Source organism: Alligator mississippiensis, chromosome 8, assembly GCF_030867095.1.
Source record: "Alligator mississippiensis isolate rAllMis1 chromosome 8, rAllMis1, whole genome shotgun sequence".
NCBI lineage: Eukaryota > Metazoa > Chordata > Crocodylia > Alligatoridae > Alligator > Alligator mississippiensis.
The window spans coordinates 24682601-24702931 of NC_081831.1; the positions used below are offsets into that span (position 1 = coordinate 24682601).

Consider the following 20331-nt stretch of genomic DNA (forward strand, 5'->3'; position numbering starts at 1 on the left):
GCCTGCAGCACCCAGGCTCGTGTCTGGGGGGAAACAGTCCTGGGTCTCTGCCTGCTGGGGCCAGTGCTGCAGTCCTGGGGCAGGGCAGGGAGGAAGTGTGTACCTGTGCATGTGTGTGTATACCAAGGACACCTGGGTTGTGTCCACGTGTATCCAGAATGCCTGGGTTCTGCTTGTGTTTGTGTCGGGGGAAGGGGGTGTTGGGGGGGGAGCGCTGAGGTTCACTTGGGGGCCAGAGCCTGGGGCCTACACCCCCTGTTCTCACCGGGGGGGGGGCATCTCCTGGGGGGGTCCTGTTGTTTTCTCCCAGTTTTTGATTCAGGTCATTTTTTAGGCTTTTAGGGCCTTGCCCCTGGCTTCCCAGGTGCAGGGAGATGGAAAAGGGGTCCAACCCCACAAAAGCAGTGCTTTCCCTACCTTTATACCTGTAGGGCAGCCAGGCCTGTCCTCTAGCATCCCACAATGCACTGCCTTCCCCCTGCCGGCTCCTCCTAGTCTGGATGTCATAATGCCCCCCAGCGCCAGGATTTCTGTGGCGGCAACTTCCAGGCTATGCCCCCCACCTTGCCCTGGGGGCTCTCACCTTCTCCCCCGCTTCCCAGCTTTAGGGCTGTCCTCCAATATCCCACCATGCACTGATTTTCTCGCCCCAGCTGGTTCCTGGCACGCCGGGTACTGCAGTCACCCCCCAGATCCGGGATTTCTACGGCACCGCCCCGATCTGCGCCCCCCATCTCTGCCCTGCCCCCCTGCACGACCCTGGTGGAGGCAGGGAGTCCTAGTGGTGCGGTACAAGGCCCCCGGTAACCGGGCCCCAACGAGCCCAGGATCCCCATACTGCAGGGAGAAATTGAGGTACAGGGTGGGGGCGGGGCTAGCTAGAGCCCCGCCCCAGTGACCTAATGAGGACGTGGCCCCGCCCCTCGGTCCGAGCATTCCTCCGCGCTCCTAGAACCGGCCCGACTTTCTAAATATAGAACGCGGCGACCTCACCTCGCGCTAGCCAATGGGCGGCCGTGGGGGGCGGGGCCCCGGCACCGCCCCGCAGGCCAATCCCCGGCGGCCGTCCCGGCTCACGGCGCGCCAATGGACTGCGGACTGGCGTGGTAGGGGGGCGGGTCCTGCGGCGCGTCACGGCGGCGACAGCCAATGGGGGGCGGTGCCGGGGGCGGGGGCGGTGGCGCCGGGGGGAGGGAGCGGCAGCAGCGGTAGCGGCTCCGCCTGGCGGCGGGGGGGATCGCGGCCGCGCCGGGCCCAGCCGCACCGGCACCGGCTCCGGCTCCGGCTCCGGCTCCGGGATGGGCAACGCGGCCGCTGCCAAGAAGGGCGGCGAGCTGGAGAGCGGTGAGCGCCGGCCGGGCCGGGTCAGGGCTCGAGGTGGGGGATCGCGCTGCACCTCCGGGTCCGCGTGCGGGTGCAGCCGCCGGGCCTGGGGGACCCGGTGCCGGGGTCCCAGGAGGCTTCGGGGTGGGGGGAGGGGAGCGCCGCGCCCAGCCCAGCCCAGCCCAGCCCAGCCCAGCCCAGCCCTGCTTTGGGGTGGGGGATCCTGCCTGTACCCCCCTCTCTGCGTGTTGATGCAGTAGGAAGTACACCCTCCCCCCCCATAACTCTCGGGGCAGGATCGGGGGTCTGCATTGTGTTACAGCTTCAGCACCTGCTGAGAGTGCCCCTTCCCCTCCATCAGGCCTGCATGTGTGTGACCCACGGGGAGCACTGGTGTTGGGGGCCCTGGTTAGACAGGCTGGAGGGGACCAGTGTTCCCAGGGTGTGGTTGTTGGTGGTACTGGGGGGCAGGCTGCTGGTGGTACTGGGGGGCAGGCTCCTAGGCTTAAGGTGTCTCTGCTGTGATCGCAGGTGAGCCAGGCTGAGCCGTGCAGGATTCAGGACAGAGACGCATATCCCGGAGGGCTGGAGAGGCTGGAGCAGACCAGGCAGAGGAGAGGGAGGGGGCTGGAGGCAGGGCAGACAGTCGGGGTGAGGGCTCTGTGTTGGGTCCTGGCTGTCGGATGTTGGGACAAGGGTGCTGTCCAGCTGTCAGACCAGAGCGCCCAGTTCCCCAGCATCAGTGGGGCTCTCCTGCCCATCCCCCACATCCACCCAGGGGCTGTGTGAATCTTGCTGGCTTTATGGGGGGGTGGCAGGCAGGCATTTCACTTCCTGGTTGGCAGATGGAGAAAACTGAGGCACAGGGCCAGACAGCAACACAGCTGGGCAGAGAACCTGGGTATCTGAGGGCCAGCCCAGTGCTGCAATCACTTGGCTGTTGGATTCCTGGTGATTTTGGGCCTAAAGGAGGGAGAGAAGACACAATACCCTGCCCTTTTGGGGGACAGGAGAAGGACTGGACAATGGATGATGTCGTCCCCCCCTTCCCTGAACATTATCATAGCCCCCAGGTAGGTTCTGGCATCATGTGCTGTACATGCCCTGGCTCTAGCCCCAGCTGTGACTGCCCTATCCAGTGACTTGGGCTCACTCTGTCCATCTGGGGTCATTACTGTGGCAATTGGGTTGCTCTACCCTCCATCCCCTGCCAGCCCCCTCTTGTGCGGCAATGACCCCCACTTGCTTCCCAGGTGGGGGGTGGGGGACCCAGCTGGGTCCACCAGAGGGTTGATTTTAAGGGGGTGTGTGTGGAAGATCATGATGTCAAGGGCATATGAGGATGAGGGCTGGGAGGCAGCAATGGTAGGGGCAGGGTCTGGCTTCGACCCCCCCCTCCAACAAAGGAACCCCAATGATATAAGTAGTGACCTCAGTGCCAGCCTGGCCAATCCTGGCATTGTGGGCATCAGATCTCTGGTGGAGTCTGGAGTTAAAGAGGGCATTGGGGTGGGGGTGCAGGTGTTTTAGGGTTAGTGGGGCTGGAGACACTGGGCTGGATTGGGCCAGTATAAACTGGTATACACACCACAATGGGGAGACCCAGTAGCTTCTCCCCCCTTTCATTAAGGCTTATCTTAAATTTAGGGCTGTTAATTCAGGGCCTTCTGCCACCCTGGTCAGTTTCCCTCGGTGGGAGGACCTGTCTCTGCAGAGCCCCTAGGGCTGGTGTTGGGGACCCAGGTGTCCCCCTTGTTTCTGGAAACTGAGGCAGGGAGGTTTCTGCAAAGCCCTGCAGCTGCCAGGGCCCCAATGATGGTGTCACAACCCCTCCCCTCCCCCCAGCCGTATTCTCCAGGCCAGGGCCAAGCACTTCCCAAGCCAACAGCAAGTACGAGCCTGAAGGGGGCGCCCCCAGCTCACAGATGTCTCTAACCCACCCATCTGGAAGTACTGGGCACCCACTCCAGCCCACACTCCTCTCCATGCCTCCTCCCACTCATTAATGTAGCCTGCCCTTCTGTGGCCCTCATCCCTGTGATCTAGGGCCCCTGGTGGGGATGGGCAGGATCTGTGGCATCTGTTGGGAAAGAGAACCCAGGCATCCTTACTGCCTTCCCTCCCCTAAGCTGATCACCTACATTTCCCCCATAGGGGAAGCTAGAACCCGGATGTCCTGACTTGCACACCCTGGCTCTAACCATTACACCCAGAGCTGAGGTAGAACCAGGTGTCCTGGTTCTCATCACCTCTTCTAACCCACCATCCTCCACTGCCCTCCTACTGCTGGGCGGAGAACCTAGGCCTCCTGGCTCCACCCCCACCCCAACTCCTGGTTCCCTCCAATCACAGCCAGGCAGCTGCATTTGTGGGGGGGGGAGTGAGCACAGGGAGGATCATGGGAAACAGGAAGTTGGATGCTTGGCTCCTTTGTGGTTTAACCCTTTCTTGGCTGCAAGGACTAGATCAAAGGGGGACATGGAGGCCCTGGAGCCATGGGTTGGGCAGTGGTCAGGCTTAGTAGCTGATGCCTGCCTTATTCTAGCCCTGCTGAATAGACACTGGTGAGACCTGCCAGACAGAAGTATGTTGGGACAGGAAGTGGGGCTGCCTGTGTCCCAGGCTCATCTTTGGCTGTGGCAGGCCCAGGAGATCATGGGAAAGCTGCAGCTTGTTTCCCCTTTAAACCCACCTTCAGTTCAGTATGAGGGGGAATAAAAAGCATGGATGCCAGATCTCACACTGTCTCTTTAAGGGGCCTGGGGGCAGCTGTTTATTACTGGATCCTATCCATAAAATGCACTGATTGGTCACTGCCCCCTGATGAGGGGGATGGGGGTGGGGGGGAGGCTTCAGATCACCTGGGTTCTGGGGTCTTGGCACTTGTCCCCTGCAGTCTGCCTCCCAATCTGGTCCCCCTCAGTGCAGGCCCGGGGAGTGCTGCCCCAACCTCCCTGGTTCCTTCTTGCCCCTGTGGGTATCAGAGCCCAGTACCACCTGTCCTTCCACCCCCCACTCGGCACCTCTATCTGCTGGAGGGCTGTGCCTGGCTCGGCTGACCCCTCTGAGGTTTTGTACAGAGGCGCAGGGGGAGAACTGTGACTTGGGAATAACCCCTCTAGAGATCCATAGTTTGGCCCTCAGACGGGGATCACACCACCACCGTGCCTCCTGCTTGGCCTGTCTACATCTTTCCAGAGGGGTCAAATCAGGAGCTTCCCTCCCTACCTGTCGGCCAAAATCCAGATCCCTGGAGGGGTTGTGCCTGGGAGCTCCCATCCCTGCCTGCAGGCTGATCTATGGCATCTCGGAGGTGTCAGGCAGGATGGGTTCCTATTCCCACCTGCTGGCTAACCTATGGCTCCCCAGAAGGGGCAAACCAGGAGCTTCTATTCATAGCTGTTGGCCAAGCTACAGCTCCCTGGAGGGGTCATATCCAGGGGTTTCCATCACTGGCCAGTCTACGGCTCCCCAGAAGGCTCATGCTTAGGGGTTCCTGCTACCCACTGGCCAATCTGTGGTGCCCCGGAGGGGACAAATTGGGTTTCCATTCCTAGCTGTTGGCCGTGCTACAGCATCCAGGAGGGGTCGCACCCAGAGGCTCGCTTGGCACATCTACAGCTCCCCAGAGGGGTCAGATCAGGGGCTTCTCTCCCTGCCTATTGACCAAACTCAGGCTCCCCAGAGGAGCATTCCCAGGAGGCCTCTGTCCCTCCAACCCCTGTACGGCACCCTGGAGGGCTCAACCCAGCCCAGCCCTCCAGCAGCAGTAGGCTTTTGGGCCCAAATAGATTGACCCCACCAGGGCACCGTAGGCCGAGCCCCAGGGCAGCAGAAAGTGGCAAGATGGAGGCAGGCGGTGAGTGGGGGCGGAAGGGATGGGGGTCCTCCAGGGGACTCCTGGGTCCCAGAGGCCCCACCCCAGCCCCAAACAGGTTTAATTTACCGACCTCCCCCAGCAGTGGTCGTCATGGGAATGTGTGGGTGGGAGGAGCCTCCTGAAGGGGGTTGGGCTGGATACATTGTTGAGGTGATGTGGTTAATGATGGAGGTCTTGGTGTCGCTGTGTGGGGTGGGAGGCAGGGACCTCATCTGCTAGTGAGAAACTAAGGCAGGTGTGGGTGTAATGAGGCAGTTTAGCGTGGAGCAGTGATAGGCTGTTACCCTCCCTTCCAGGTGCGGGGGTCATGATGGACCTGGCATTAAGCCTGTGGGCTGGGCCCCCCAAGGGGGCTGGAAACCCCTGATTGACTCCCATCTGGCCTTGGAGGCTGAGAAGAGGCCTGGGCAGCTAGGTGTGATCGGAGACCCACAGTCAGGGTCTGTTTTGTTTTTTTACCAGGCTTCTAGGCTCTTCTGGCAGCCATGTGGGGCCAGGAAGGAATTCTTCCCCACCCCTGCTGCTTATAGGGGTTTAGGTGTTTCTCTCTTCCTTCAACAGTGTCAAGTGCTGTCTGTAGCCCAGGATGGGGGTGAACTCAGACCCAGAGGGCCTTGGTTACATCTTGTTGCAGCTCAGGCTCAGCCTGTCACTACATTGGGGTCAGGAAGGAATATTCCCCCCTGCTCAAACAGGCATGGACTGGGGGGTTCCCCTTCTGCTGCAGTCCCGCCCTCTGCTTGGGGTTTCTGGAGTGCATTGAACCCCTCTGACAGCCTCCAGACTCTTGCCAGCCCTTGGCTCCATGAGGTTGGCCAGGCTAGGGGTGCCCATCTACCCTGGACCTCTGGATTCCCTCCTGGGCCCTGGGAGCCGCTGGGGGTCTGGTGGTGCTTGGGGAGGGTGAAGGTTCTGATAGGGGAGGGGCAGTGTGGTGGGTGGGTCCATCAGGACTCCTGGGTTCCTTCCCTCTCTCCCTTTGAGACTTGCAGACTTCTGCCTGGCTTTGCCCTTCCCCACCACTGGAGCTGGGGGCACTGGTAGGGTAGAGGAGGGGGTCATTCTAGCTTGTGCCAGCTCCCAAAAGGTTAACACCTCAGCAGGCGCTGATGCCTTTAAGGGCACCTGGCGCTGTGCCTGCCCTCCTCCCCAGGCTGGTCCCTGGGGTCCCTCCCTGCAACAATACCCAGCGGTTGGCACCGCCCCAGCCTGCTTGGCCACAGGATCTGCTGCCAGGGGAGGGGTCTGGCAACAGGGGAGGGTGCTGTGATCTGTGCTGGGGGGTGGTGGAGCTGAGCCTTGGAGTGGGGGGGCACCATGGAGGCAGCCCCTGGCAAGGTCTCGCAGGCAGGCACCAGTACCGACAGTGACTTCCAGTTCTGGCTGCAGGTCGTTCTGTGGCTGCACTTGCTGGGGCGGCTGCTAGGCCACATCCTCCATGGCTCCTGCAGGGGACAGAAGCGCTAACAGCCCCTACCCGCACCCACCACCCCCCAGCTTGTGCAGGGGGACCCTGATTGCAGCCACTGGGGCCTCGAGGCTCCCCCACTGCTGCCTCCTGGCACGGAAAGGCCTCTGCTCCCGCCTGCCCTGGCTTCCACTCTCCAAGGTCAAGGAGCCTCCATGCTTCCCCCACCATGCCCCACCCCAGAGCTGGGTGCAGCCTGAGTGTGGGCAGCTCTTCACGGACCTGCTGCCCCTTTCTCTGCTGCTGGTGATTGGATTGAGCTGATCAGGAACCCCCCTACTTCTTCCCCTTGGCTTGCAACCCTAGTAGCTGCCTCCAGAGGGCACTGGGCCTGCAGGTGGGAGGGGTCTCACTGTGGGGGCTGTCCCCTCCCTGCCCCCCCTCCCCCACCCAGGGCTCCCCTGCCCCCTCCAGCTGGAGCGACTATTTGATGCCTGTGACTATTTCATGCCTGTGACGTGTCTGCTCCATGGAAGTCAAAGGAGGAGCCTCTAGCCCTGAACCTGACAGGACCCTCAAACAGCAGCTGATCCTGGACCTGGGGGGACCCCTGGAGTGGGGAGCAGCCGTGAACCCCAGCCCTCAACCTGACTGTGATCCTGACTGGAGGCCAGCAGCCCTTGATCAGCAGAAATTGATCGACTCCCAGGAAACTGACCAGACCCCAGTCCAAGGCAACCTAACTGACCTGAAACTGACCAGCCCCAGGGGGGGCAGCTGGGAGACTGACTGGACTCCAGCCCTGGACCCAGGGGACACCCCCCCCCCCCCCCAGGCTGGAAAGGAGCCAGCAGCATGAAACTGACCGAACCCTCAAGCAGCAGCTGATCCTGAAACTGACCAGACTCCAGCGGCTGTGAAACTGACTGGACTCCCCCAAGCAGATCGTGAACCTGACCAGACCCCAGCCAAGGGCAGCTGTTGAATTTGACCCCAAAACTGCCCAAATCCTGATCAAGGCAGCTCTGAGGCTGACCAGACCAGAGACCCCAGCAGTGAAACTCGCCAGCCATCCTGTGACTGACATCTTGGTGCCAAGATCTCTGCACCCAGAAGCCAGGCTTAAGGGCCCTGTGCCAGGCCAGGCCCCCAACTCCAGTGAAGCCAGGCCGGATGGACCCTGGTGTAGCTGCCAGCTGAGCCCCCAATCCTTTGTGTCAAGGTGTGTGGGGGGGGAGGGGGCAGTCCAGGAATGGCTGCGGCTACCAACATTTCAGTGGCCATTGATCCAGCATGAGCCACGGGCCAGAGGTAGCTGGCCCCAGCCCCACCCCCAGCAAGGCCAAGGGGGGCAAGATGTCGGCACTGCAGAGGCTGGAGAGCCTGGCCGGGCGCATCTTCTCCTGGGGTCCACGGGGGGACCCTGGGGATCCTGAAAGCACAGGGAGGGTTCCTGAGACAGAGCATGCAGCCGCCTGGAACCAGCAGAGTGAGTGGGGCTTGTGGATGGGGCAGATGGGGGGACAGTGGGGGGTAAATCAGAATGATGGAGGAGGGGTCAGGGGGATGACCCTCTCCTGCCATGTTGTTGCCCCATCAGCTTGGACCCATCAAGAGCATCATCACCAGTGCCCCCCCACTTGCTGCACATAGTGGGAAACTGAGGCAGGCTGCTGGCAAACGGGCCCAGAGTGGGGTTGGGGAACACAGGAGTCCTGGCTGTCAGCTGGGCTGGCTGGGCTGATGTGTTAGAGGTAAAGATGGGACCTGGGAGCCAGGATACCTGGGTTTTCTCCCTGGCAGTTAAAGGGACTGGGGGGTTAGTGGTTAGAGCAAGAGAGGGGGCTGGGAGGCCAGACACCTGGGCTTTCTCCCAGTTGCCGGGAGATCAATGAGATCTAGTTTAGGGCAATCGGGATGGAAGCCCCGACACCTGAGTTCTCTTCCAGCTCTGGGGGAGGGGAGGTGGGAAGGGGAGTGCAGGGGCACTGGATACTCAAGGCTGTGACAGTGGCCCCTGACATGGGCACCCAGGCAAAAATAGCAGTGCCAGGCACCTGCCAGTGTTGTGCAGGCCCTTTTAAACCCCCTGCCTGCCCTTCCCTCCCACCCCCCCAAGCCATAGGGGGCTTTGGGTGGGAAGGAGAGTTTTGGTGGCTTTGGAACCCATCCAGGCTGGGAGCTGGGATGCCTGGCTTCTCTTCCCAGCTGGTGAAGTGAGTGGGGTTGGGATAGTGGATAGAGCAGGGGGAGGTTGGGAGCCCAGACCCCTGGGTTCTCTTGGCTGTGGGAGGGTTGTCTGGGTACTTTGGAATGGGGGTGGCTCCCGCCTCATCGCCCATTGAACAGGTCCCTCTGGCTGTGGCTTATCGATTGGGGGAGAGGGGGGCTGCTTCTTTCCAGGCCCAAGGCCATGGTGTCTGTCCTTCACTGTCCATGGCTGGGGCTGGCATAGGGAATGGAAACTCGGGGATGGGGGGGAGGTGGATCCTGCCAGGCTAAGGCCTGGGACTGGGCAGATCCGGATCTGCTTCTCCCCCAGCACCAGCTGCATTTGGTGCTAGTCCAGCATCTGTTACTGTTGGCTAGTTCTCCCTTGCCCTGCTGCCCCCAGAATCAGTCTCTCTTCAGTCCCCAGTGAGCCATAGCTTCTCCAGGGTTTGTTGCTATCAGCCATTCAGCACTGCCCTTCACCCCACAGCCAGCTTCATGTGGCAGTGAGCAAGCACCAGGTCCCTAAGCCACGTTGCTGGTGGCTGTTCCTCCTGCCCTGCTCCCCCCCAGAACCAGCTTCATCTCAGCCCTGAGTGAGTGATTGGTTCTCTGGGCACTAGTACTGTTTACCCTTCACCCCCTCCCTTGTTTCCTTCCAAAACCAGCTGCATTTTGGCTGTGAGCAAGGATGGGTCTTCAGGTTGCCAGACTCTTGCTGCTTCTTCCCCAGAGCCAGCTGCATTTCAGCCCCAAGCAAGCTATGGCTTGTCCAAGGCATGTTGTTGGCCAGTCACCTCCTTCCCCTGTTTCCACCTCAGAACCAGCTTCATTTGGCTGTGAACAGGTGGCTATCTCTCTGGGTCGTGTTGCTATTAGCCATTTACCTCCTTCCCCAGAACCAGCTGCATTTTGGTGCTAGCTGAGTGGTTGTGTCTGTGGGTCCCCTTGCTGCTGGATGGTTCCCCCCTGCCCTGTATCGTCTCAGAACCAGCTGCATTTCAGCTCCCGGCAGGTCGCAGGTCGTGTTGCTCTTGGCCTTTCATCCTATGATGCTGCTCCATCTTGGAACTAGCTGCATCTTAATGCTATTCTGCTCCAGTGCTGGTTCTCCAGGTCATGTTGCTGTTGGCAGTTCATCCTCTGCCCTGTTTCCCCCCAGCACCAGCTGTATTTTTGTGCCATTGGAGCAGTCTTTCACTGGGTGAACTGGTTGCTTGCTCTTTGTTGCTGCCCTGTTCCTCCTCGCCCCCCCCCCCCCCCCCCAGCACCAGCTGCATTTTGGTGCCATTCCAGTGATGGTTCACCAGGTCATGTTGCTGTTGGCTGATGCCCCCCTTCTCCCAATACCCACCCCCCAGAAGGAGCTGTGTTTTGGCACCAAGCAAATGGCTGGCTTTCTCTATGGCTTGCATTGCTATTGGCCCCATTTGCCCCCCAAACCAGCTGCATCTGGGGGTGTGGTGTGGTGGGGGCAGTAACCTGACTGCTATCCCAGGGGTGGCTGCACTGATCCCTATGTTGGGGGGGACAGGTGTGGTCTTCAGAAGGCTTGGGTGAGGGGGTGGTTTTGGCGCTGCCTGGCTCTCTTGGAGCTGATTGTGGGGAACCACCACTGAGTCTAGCTGGTGTGGGGTGGGAGGGGGAATAGCATGGGGCCATTGGGGGTGATAATAGGTACTTCAAGCTGGTCCCTCTTGGAGGGTGGGGGGGCAGGCTGTCTGATTGCCTTGAACCTAGCCCCTATCACACACCAACCCTCCCAGAGGTGGGAACCTGAACTCCTGGGCTCATTCTTTGGTTTGTTGTCCTGATCGATTGGGCAGGTGGCAGGCCTGGAGACCTGGGTTCTGTCCCTAGCACTGGGAGGGGCCCTACTGGGTAATGATTGAAGCAGGGTAGGGCTGGGAACCTGGACACCTGGGTTTCCTGCCCATCTCTGGGAGCAGGCCCTGAGGTCGAGAGGGGAGGCGGTTGAGGTAGGAACCCAGGTATCTGGGCTCCCACCTCTGGGAGGGATGGCATAGAGAAGGGAGGGGTTTTGGAGCCCGGACACCTGGATTCTCTCCCCTTCTCAGGTAAAGCAGGCAGGTCCACTACCAGCAATACCCAGGAGTATAGGGGGGCGGGGATCCCCAGGGGACAATTGGCAGCTGCAGGGTTTCTAGTCTCACCCCCTCCCCACCCCAGGCTGGCTCAGGGCCCTGTGGCTTTTGGGAGGGCAGGGTGGTGGAGGATGTTTGCTGTCCCTGCTGGGAGCAAAGTCTTCATCCAGCCCCTGCCAGATCCCAACATCCTCTGGGGCATCCCCCCGCCCCCCAATTCCCCCAGGGCCCAGGATGCCGGGGTCCCTGGCATGGATGGTAAGGGGAGGCGGGTGTTGTGGGGGTGGTCACTGTATTTGATCCAGGCTTCTGTTGTCACAGGCCCTGGCTGATGTCACATGTTGACGCCAGGCCCTGTCAGTCCTTCCTGCCCCAGTTGCTGCTGCAGCCTGGGGCTCAGTCAGGGACCCCCTGCCCCCCGCCCCAAGGCACTGCTGAGTCTTGCTCCTCACCCCTCCTCCCAACCCCTCACTGATCAGCTCTGCCCCTCCAGCTGCTAGATAGGGGCAAGAAGGGAAATTGAGGCAGGAAAGGGCTTTTCTACCTTCCTGCCTGCTGGGGCCTCTGTCTGGAGGGGGTTGTTGCTCTGGGGGAGGGCTGAATGCACAGCAGGGGGGCCTGGAGGCCTGGGATCTTCTTCCATCATCATTCTCACTGCAGGTTTGAACCTGTGATCCAGTCGGCCCTATCACCCCCGCCCCCCCCCCACTGTTATGTGTGATTGGGGGGGGGGAGGGGGGGAACGACCACACGGACATGAGGGAACCCAGGCTTTGCAAGGGGGAGAACTGTCCTGCCTCAGTGACATGCCAGGCCCCTGATCTCCCCACCTCCACACTTGCATTCCCAAAGGGCTCATTAGCACAGTTGGAAGCACCCTGTTGTGGAAACCAGGGGCCAGAGGGAGCCTGTGGGTCCCTGTGGTGGGGATGAAAAGGGTGTGGGTGTGGAGCTGCCATTAACCCTTCAGCTCCCAGTACCTGGGTGGAGCAGTTTCTGATTTGGGGGTACAGCAGCGTCACTAGTGCCCAACTGATGCCAGGTGGGACTGGGGGCACTGGGCTGAACCTGAGGGGATAGAGGGGCCAATACCTCCTCACTGTCAGGCTGTGTCTGCGTCATTCCTGTGGCCAGAGCTGGGGGTGGAGGGCAAGGATCCCAGCAGGAGGAGATGGAGGGAGGGGGCTGTGGGGAAGTCATCCACGTCACTCTCATTGGAGAATTCGGGGGGTGTGGAGTTGGGGTTGGATGTCACTAGCCCCACCCCCAGATCTCCCCCTGTCCCCATTGTCCCTTTCTACTGCTGTTCTACACCAGCATTAACTCGCCTGCACCAGATGTGGCTGCATATCAGCAGCAGGTGAAACAGATCCTAGGAGATGGCATCTTCTGGGTGCCCAGGAAACCTTTGCCTTATTTAGGTCCACGTCTGAGCTCAGAAACCCAGCCCGGGAAAGGGGGAGCTAACCAGGGCCCCAATACAGGGCAGGGGTTGGACATGCCAGACTGCTTGTTCCTGGCTTGATTGTATGAAGAGTTTATAGCCAGAAAGCAGCACTGATCAGAGGCTTTTCATCCGGGGACAAAGGGAAAATTGGGGATTTTAATGTAGCTGGAGCCTTTGGAGGCATCCCTGGCTCTGTATAGCCCTTGGGCCCTGGATAGATTTGTGTTGGGCTGTGGTGGGTTTCCATGGTCCTGGCTCTCCAGGCCAGGGTAGTGTTGCATGTGGGGTCCCCAGGCTGTGGGGCAGAGCTGAAGGCCCCTAGTGGTGGGGCTGAGAAGGCTCCCCCCACCTTGCAGGGTTCCCTCCACCATCTGCTGCTGGGTCTGGGCAGTCTCTAGCTGGGCATCTAGCCCTTCAGGGATCAGGCAGGGCTTGATCCTCCAGCTCAAATGGGCCCAGACTTGCGGGGGCTTCATCTGCTTCTGCAGCAGGGGGCAGGGCCCTGCCTGGGAGTCTGGGGCAGGTCAGGGGGGCTCCAATGGGTCAGGCACAGGGTCTCCAGGGGTAATGAGGGGAGGGGACACCCCCCCAAGACTCCAGGGCTGGCAGTGGCTGGGAGGCAGGCTGGGGTCTATAAATAGCTGGAGACAAAGGGAAAGTAGGTCAGACAGAGCTGCTGGCATATCCTGGGGGGGCAGGGCAGGCAGCTGGGGGGGCAAGAGATGGGGGGGTGGCATATCTGATTTTGTTCCCCACCCCCACCCCCAGCAAGGGCTGATCTCTTCTGGGTGGATCAGTTGGACCCTGTGATTTGGGGGCAGGCTGCTGTGAACTGGGCTGTGGTAGAGATAGGGTTAGAAGGAAACTGAACCCCTGGGTCCCTCCCCAGATATGGGAGTGGAGTGGGGGAATCTAGGGGTTAGAGTACGTGGGCTGAGAGCCTGGACACCTGGGTTCCCTCCCAGCTGCACTGTGGCTCCTGCCTGCTCTGGGGAATGGGTGATTCTGCCTGGGGGGCATCCAGGGGAGGTGTCGGGGGGGGGGGGGGGTGAGGATATCGCTTTCCAGGTGAGGTGGCAGCACGTGTTGAGATGCGTGACATCCTGTCACAGAACCCAGGCATCTGAGTGCCAGGCATCTCTCTCCACCCCCCCCCCCTCCCCCTGCCTCCCAGGAGCCCAGGTGACCCTTCCCAATCCATTTCTCCAAACACTGGCCCAGGCTGCCCCCTGGCCCTGCCTTGTGGGCAGGGGTGCTGGGCAGGACTGGGCCTGTTCTTACACAGGTTTCTCCTGCATGACTGGCTGCATTTTGGGGGGGGGGGGCAGGCACAGGGTGGTGATGTCATAGCCTTCCTGGTAAGTAGTGCCCCCCCCAGTGGATGCCCAGGGCAAGAGAGATGGGGACTTCCAATAGGACCTCCATCTGTGTGTGTCCCCTCTGGCTCCGCCTCCTGGGCTGGTCCTGACTCCGCCCCCTTGCCTTGCAGTGAAGGAGTTCCTGGCCAAAGCCAAAGAAGATTTCCTCAAGAAATGGGAGAGCCCATCACAGGTAGTGACACCCCAACCCCATGGCTAGGGGGTGCCCGTGCCCAGCATACTATGAGCCTTACTACAGGTGGCTGAATCCAGGAGAACTGGGGTGTGGGGCTCTGCTGAAGCCCCCTGGAGCTATGGGAGAACCCAGGCATCTGGGCTCCCAAGACCCTGCTTTCTGACCCACCAGCTCTGTATCCTTCTATAGTGGCAGGGGGAGAGAACCCTAGTTTCCAGCTCCCTGCAACTCTAACACCCCCATAGTGGGGAGAAAACCCAGGCATCTGGGCCCCCAAGTAGCTGCTTTAACCACTGGATACCACTCCCTCCCCACTTTGGCCAGATGGGCTCAGTCCCAGCCTCCCCAGTGGCAGTCACTGATAACCCCTGGTAGTGCCCCTATGGAACTGGGGGCAGCAGGGGAGTGCTGTGGGGTGCCCCCCCCCAGGGCCAGTTCTGCCCCCCCCCTCACTCCTGCCTCCCCCTTAGAACACAGCCAGTCTGGACCAGTTTGATCGCATCAAGACGCTGGGCACAGGCTCCTTCGGGCGTGTGATGCTGGTGAAGCACAAGGAGACAGGCAACCACTATGCCATGAAGATCCTGGATAAGCAGAAGGTGGGGCGGGGGGGAAACGGGGTTCACATGGAGGTGGCTGGGGGGGTATGTGGTGGCAAGGGGGCACGGGGTGTTTGTGAGCGGGGATATTTTGAGGGATTGGGAGGGACTAGAGGGCTATGTGAAGACTGGGGGGGCACGGGGGTCAGGACAGGTTGGGGGTAGGGAGTGCTTTTGCAGCCATGTTGGGGGACAAGGAGTGTCTTGGGAGCAGAGGCCCTGGGGGTTAGGGAGGGGGGTCCAGGCACAGGTTCTGGGGGCCCGTGGCCAGGAAACAGGGCCATGGGTTGGATCTTTGATCTGGGATGAAACTGGCACATCCCAAGTTTGGGGGGAGGGGACCTGCTAGGGTCTGGGGGCTCTTGTGGGCTTGATTTGGAAGGGGGGCGTGTTAAATTGGGGTTGGTCTTTGCCACTCAGAGCCCTGGGAATCCTGTGGTCTGGGTTTGGGAGCTGCTGTTGCTGTGTGGGGCTGTGGGAGAGGCTGGTTTTTGGAGGAGGGGATTGGTTTGGGGGATTTTGGGGGTGTCCAGGGTTTTGCAGGGGGCATCTTTGCAATGGGGCAATTTTGGGAAGGTTGGGGGTTTGTGGGGCTTCTTTCTGTTTGGGATGTTTTGGAGGTTGGGCTATCTTAGGGGATTTGGGAGGTTTGGGGGGGTTGAGATATTTTGGGGGTTATTTTGAGTTCAGGGATAGTTTAGGGGGTTTCAGGTTGGGGGGGTTGGGATATTTTAGGGGGTTGGAAAGTTTGTGGGGTTAGGGTTGGGGATAGTATGGGGGGTTGGGGAGGGTGGTTTGGGGGCTTTAAGGGGTTGGAGATATTCTAGGGGGCATTGGGAGGTTGCTTCTGGGGTTCTTTGAAATTGTGGGTTGTTTTGGAGGGATTGGAGATATTAGGGGGTTGGGGCTTGTTTTGGGGAGCTTTGGGACATCTGGGGTGGCTTTTGAGGGTTTGGAGGTATTTTAGGGGGTTGTTTTAGCAGTGGTTTCTGGGGTCCTTCTGTTTTATGGAGTTTTGGGGGGATGTTTGGGGGGGTTGGAGTTTGGTTTTATTGGGAGGTTTTTGCAGCTGATGCTTTTGGGGCTGGGGGTAGAGTTTGGGGTGGTTGGTTGTTCTGGGGAGGAGGTTTTTGAGGATTTTGTCTTGGGGGATTGTTCTGGTATGGGGCTGTGATTGTGGGTGGGCAGCTTGTGCTGCTCTGGGGTTTGGGGGTGATTTTGTGGAGAGTGAGCTGTTTTTACAGGGCTCTTTGAGTGTTGGGAGGTGTCCTGGGTTTCTGGTGTCTGGGTCTGGGGCCAGAGCTGACTGTGCCTGGAGGGCTTGCTGCTGTTTGGGGGTCAATGGATCCTGGGGAGGGGTCTTTTTTTGCAGGTTTTGCTTCTCCGGTGGCATTAAAGAGGGTTGGGAGAGAGATCGTAGCTGGTTGTGGGGAGGAAGGATCCATGGGAGGGCTCCCTGAGGCCAGGAGCTAATTGTCTCTGTCTGTCTGTCTGTCTGTCTGTCTGTCTGTCCATCTGTCTGTCCCAGGTGGTGAAGCTGAAGCAGATTGAGCACACCCTCAATGAGAAGCGCATCCTCCAGGCTGTCAACTTCCCCTTCCTCGTCAAGCTCGAGTACTCCTTCAAGGTACAGCCCCCACCCTCCCCAGCCCCTGATCCATTCCCTCCCACCACTCCCAGCCCAGCCTGGCACTGATGGAAACCTCCAAGCTGTTGGCTTCTCTGACCTCTCCCCAGTCTAGGCTGGTTTTCTCCAGGGCCAAAGCAGCTGCAGTGGTAGGTTGTTACCTCCCCTGCAAAGGAGCCCCCCTTTCCTCCTGCCCTGGAGGCATTGGAGGGCTGCTGGCTGCCACGAGGCTGTAGGAAGGAGGGGGGCAGTGGGGCTCAGGGGCTGCGCTGCCTTACAGGACAACTCCAACCTGTACATGGTGATGGAATATATCCCAGGCGGGGAGATGTTCTCCCATCTACGGCGAATCGGGAGGTTCAGGTGAGCATTGCTGCAGGGACACAGAGGGGCAGGACTAGAATCCAGGAGCGGGTGATAGAGCCTAGTGGTTAAAGCAGCCCAACAGGGAGCACGGACACCTGGGTTCTTTCCCAACTGGGGGTAGGGGGTGGGAGCCTGGATGCCTGGGTTTCATTTGCAGGCCCTGGCAGGGGAGTAGGGTCTAATGGGGAGGGAGAGGCTGAAAGCCTGGACACTTGGGTTCTTTCCTGACTCTGTGTAGAAAACAAAGTGTAGTGGGTAAAGCAAAGGTCTGGGAGCCCAGACACCTGGGTTCTAGTCCCCCTCTGGGAGAGGAGTTGGAACTGGGGGGTGGCAGCCAGGACACCTGGGTTTTCTCCCATCACTGGGGGTGGGCCCAGGGGCTGGTGGGCGGTGCCAGCTGGGCGCCCACGCTCTCGCTCCCCCCCAGCGAGCCTCATGCCCGGTTCTACGCGGCCCAGATCGTGCTGACCTTCGAGTACCTGCACTCACTTGACCTCATCTACCGTGACCTCAAGCCCGAGAACCTGCTCATCGATCAGCAGGGCTACATTGAGGTACTGTGCCCCCACCCATGAGCTCCCACCCTGTCTGCACTACCCCCAGGGGTATCAACCAGGCCAGACACCTCCCCTCCATCACAGGTTTCATTCTGCCTCCTCCAATCCTGGGTCTGATTCTGCCCCCCCAACCTTCTGATCCTGGGCCTGATCCTGCCCATCCCCCTCTCCATTCTCTGCCCCAGGTGACAGATTTCGGCTTTGCCAAGAGGGTGAAGGGGCGCACCTGGACGCTGTGTGGGACCCCTGAGTACCTGGCACCCGAGATCATCCTGAGCAAGGTGAGCCAGGGTTAGGAAGGCCTCTGCCCTGCCCCCATTGCCTGTACCCTGCCCCCTTGGCTTGGGCATGACACCCCACTGCTCCACCCTCCCAGGGGTATAACAAGGCTGTGGACTGGTGGGCCCTGGGTGTCCTCATCTACGAGATGGCGGCTGGCTACCCCCCCTTCTTCGCGGACCAGCCCATCCAGATCTATGAGAAAATCGTCTCCGGGAAGGTACCATGAGGAAGGGGGAGGGGGGGCTGTAGCCAGGCACTGGCTCCTGGGAGGAGGGGTTTGGTGGTGCATGTGGGAGATGGGATATGCCCTCTCCTGGGGTCAGTCAGAGGCCTGTTGCCATGCCAGGAGTCCTGGCTGTCAGCCAGGGCAATGGAGGCACCCACAGAGGGCAGGGCACCCAGGTGTCCTGGCTCTAGCCAATGTCTGGCCAGCACACCTAGAACCCAGGTGTCCTGGCACTTGCCCCCAGCCCCACTTTCTGGGGAGGGAAGCTGGTTTATGGAGGGAACATGGGCATCCTTGTTCCTAGCCCCCTCCCACCTCAGGCTGGTGGATGGAACCCTGGCATCCTGGCTCCCAGCCATTGGCCCCCTGGCCCCCCTTCAGACAGGGAACCCAGGGGTCCTGGCCCCCAGGCTCCCACCCTTGGGAGGAAACCCCAGCATCCCACCCTCTAGACCCTGGGCTGCGGGAGGGAACCCAGGTGTCTGGGCTGACCCCCTGCCCTGCCGCAGGTGCGGTTCCCGTCGCACTTCAGCTCGGACCTCAAGGACCTGCTGCGCAACCTGCTCCAGGTCGACCTCACCAAGCGCTTCGGAAACCTCAAGAATGGCGTCGCGGACATCAAGAACCACAAGTGGTTTGGTACCACTGACTGGATTGCTGTCTACCAGCGCAAGGTGATCAGGGCCTGGGCCGGGGGTGGGGCCGCTGGGATTGCTACCCACCAGTGCCAGGGGAGTGGGGCCACCTGGGGGCAGAGCCAACTGGGATGCAAGCAGCCACTAGAATAACTGCCTTCCTGCATGGGGTGGGTGGGGTTGGGGGTGCAGCCTGGGGAGGATGGGACCTGGGGTGGGCAGGGCCTCAGGGAGAGTTGTCTACCAGTGTGGGGTGGAGCCAGATGGGTGGGCGGGGCCCGCTGCAGGGTGGGGCCACTGGGCTGCCATCTTCCAGTGCAAGGTGGGTGGGGCCTGGCTGTGGGTGGTGCCAACCAGGGGCAGAGCCCAAGCGATGGGCAGGGCCAGACAAGTGCACCCAGTGGTGTGAGTGGGGAATGTGGGCAGAGGTGGTAGCTGTGGGGTGCAAGGTGGGCAGGGCTAGAGGCAAAACGTTCCAGGGAGTGGGTAGGGCTTCTGAGCTGGGGAGCACCGGGTAGGCAGGGCCTGGTGTGGGGAGACGGGGCTTCCTGGCAGAGATTGGGGGTTGTGGAGCACAAGGTCGGCAGGACACAAGGTGGGGAGAACATGCAGGACAGGTGTGGGGCCATGGAGTGGGCAGAGCCTGTGGAACACCAGGTAGGTGGGGGTGGGGCTGGAGGCCAAGGGGTGTGGCTTGTTGAGCCCAAGGTGGAGAAGGGGCTATGCACTGGGCAAGGCCTGTGCAGCACTGGCTGGAGTCAGCAGGGTTGGCCACGAGGGGCCTGATCTTGGAATCCCACCACTCAGCCCCCCCTCAGGCATCCTTTATTGCCACCCCCCACTGACTCAACCCCTTCTGCCCTGGCCCCACCCCCACAGGTGGAAGCCCCCTTCATACCAAAGTGCAAAGGCCCCGGCGACACAAGCAACTTTGATGACTATGAGGAGGAGGAGATCCGTGTCTCACTCACCGAGAAGTGCGCCAAGGAGTTTGCCGAGTTCTAGGCTGGGCTGGGCTGGGGGCTATGCGGGGGGTGGGGCGGGGTGTAATGGGGGGCGCATCCACCCACATCTGGGTAATTGGGGCAGGGGGCAAGACAGGGAGCCCCATCACCTGCCCCCCTGGCAGTGCCCATCCCTGCCACCCCAGCTTTCTCACTAGCTTTAATTTTGGGGGCTGGAGGACACTTCTATGGCCATCTGTTTGTTACCCATCACCCCCTTGGGGGGGATCAGACCCCCTAGGGGGCAATTAGACCCTATCCCTGGGAGGGGGTCAGAGCTCCTTGCCCCCCTGGAGGACAGTTAGGTCCCTCTCCCTGTTCCCCCTTCCCACCCTTCCTGGGGTGGATCAGACCCTTCTGCCCCTGCCCCTTGTTTTATAATTGCCTTTTTTGTGGCATCCAGTTCCCCTTTTTAATGACAGAACATGAGAAATCGGCTCTTTCCAGGGAGGAAATAAAAAGTACCCAGTTTTAAGCTCCAAGCCAGTCCCCTGTTCCTCCCACAACCCTCTGTCCTACCCCCCACCCAGCCAACTGGGATTTTAATGCTGGGTTTTAATGGGAATAGAAGTGGGTTTGGAGGGGGAGGAGTTTTCTCCCCCCCCCCCCCCCCCCGTTGAAACTGAGGTAATTTTCAGCCCCCCCCCCAATCTGTCTGTCTGTATGAGGGGCACTGGGGTCCTAGCTGGAGTCGGGGGGGCTGATAGACCCCCATTTAATTGTCATAAGTCCCTCCCTTATAGACTCAAGAGCTGGTTGCATTGGGGCTGGGGTGGCGTAAAAGATAACCCCCTTCCCCATGTTGGGGGGGGTCTGTCTCCATCACTAGCTCCCCCCCATCAGCCCTGCCCCCCTAAGATTCCTGGGGGTCTCATCTCTCCTTGCCCCTCCATTCCTGGCCCTATTGTGCTCCTGGTCTTATGCAGGGAGGGCTATAGGCTGACAGATGGGGGGTGTAACATCATGCACCATCTGCCCACCCAGGTGCAGGGGAGTGTCTGGGAAGGGGCTGGGCTGTCTCTATTCATCTCCTCCCCCTCCCCCCCCAATTTATTCCCAGCCCTTTCAATGTAGGGGGGCATGGGGGGTACAGATCGACTCTAGCTC

At 60.5% G+C, this 20331-nt stretch overlaps 1 protein-coding gene across 4 annotated transcripts; it reads left to right on the forward strand.

The window, feature by feature from the left end:
* The first annotated feature begins 1203 nt into the window (after positions 1-1203).
* PRKACA (protein kinase cAMP-activated catalytic subunit alpha) lies at positions 1204-20281 on the forward strand. Of its 4 annotated transcripts, none has more exons than XM_059732401.1 (10): positions 1204-1377; positions 13864-13925; positions 14399-14527; positions 16056-16154; positions 16435-16517; positions 16948-17074; positions 17263-17358; positions 17454-17576; positions 18095-18259; positions 19100-20281. In XM_059732401.1, exons 1-10 carry the CDS (start codon positions 1299-1301, stop codon positions 19223-19225), a joined length of 1089 nt encoding a protein of 362 aa, XP_059588384.1. In that variant the 5' UTR covers positions 1204-1298; the 3' UTR covers positions 19226-20281. The 4 variants fall into 4 exon arrangements, with proteins under 4 accessions (XP_059588384.1, XP_059588385.1, XP_059588386.1 ...); XM_059732402.1 differs by having other exon boundaries at positions 1204-1344; XM_059732403.1 differs by lacking the exon at positions 1204-1377 and adding an exon at positions 5155-5182.
* The last annotated feature ends 50 nt before the right edge of the window (positions 20282-20331 follow it).

What these genes read in the sequence shown, in the direction of transcription:
- PRKACA (XM_006271106.4), top strand. Translation starts at nt 7,968, where the DNA reads ATGTCGGCACTGCAGAGGCTGGAGAGCCTGGCCGGGCGCATCTTCTCC. An exon ending in CGGCGAATCGGGAGGTTCAG is followed by an intron (nt 16,518 to 16,947) that starts GTGAGCATTGCT and finishes GCTCCCCCCCAG; the next exon opens with CGAGCCTCATGCCCGGTTCT. An exon ending in AGAAAATCGTCTCCGGGAAG is followed by an intron (nt 17,577 to 18,094) that starts GTACCATGAGGA and finishes GCCCTGCCGCAG; the next exon opens with GTGCGGTTCCCGTCGCACTT.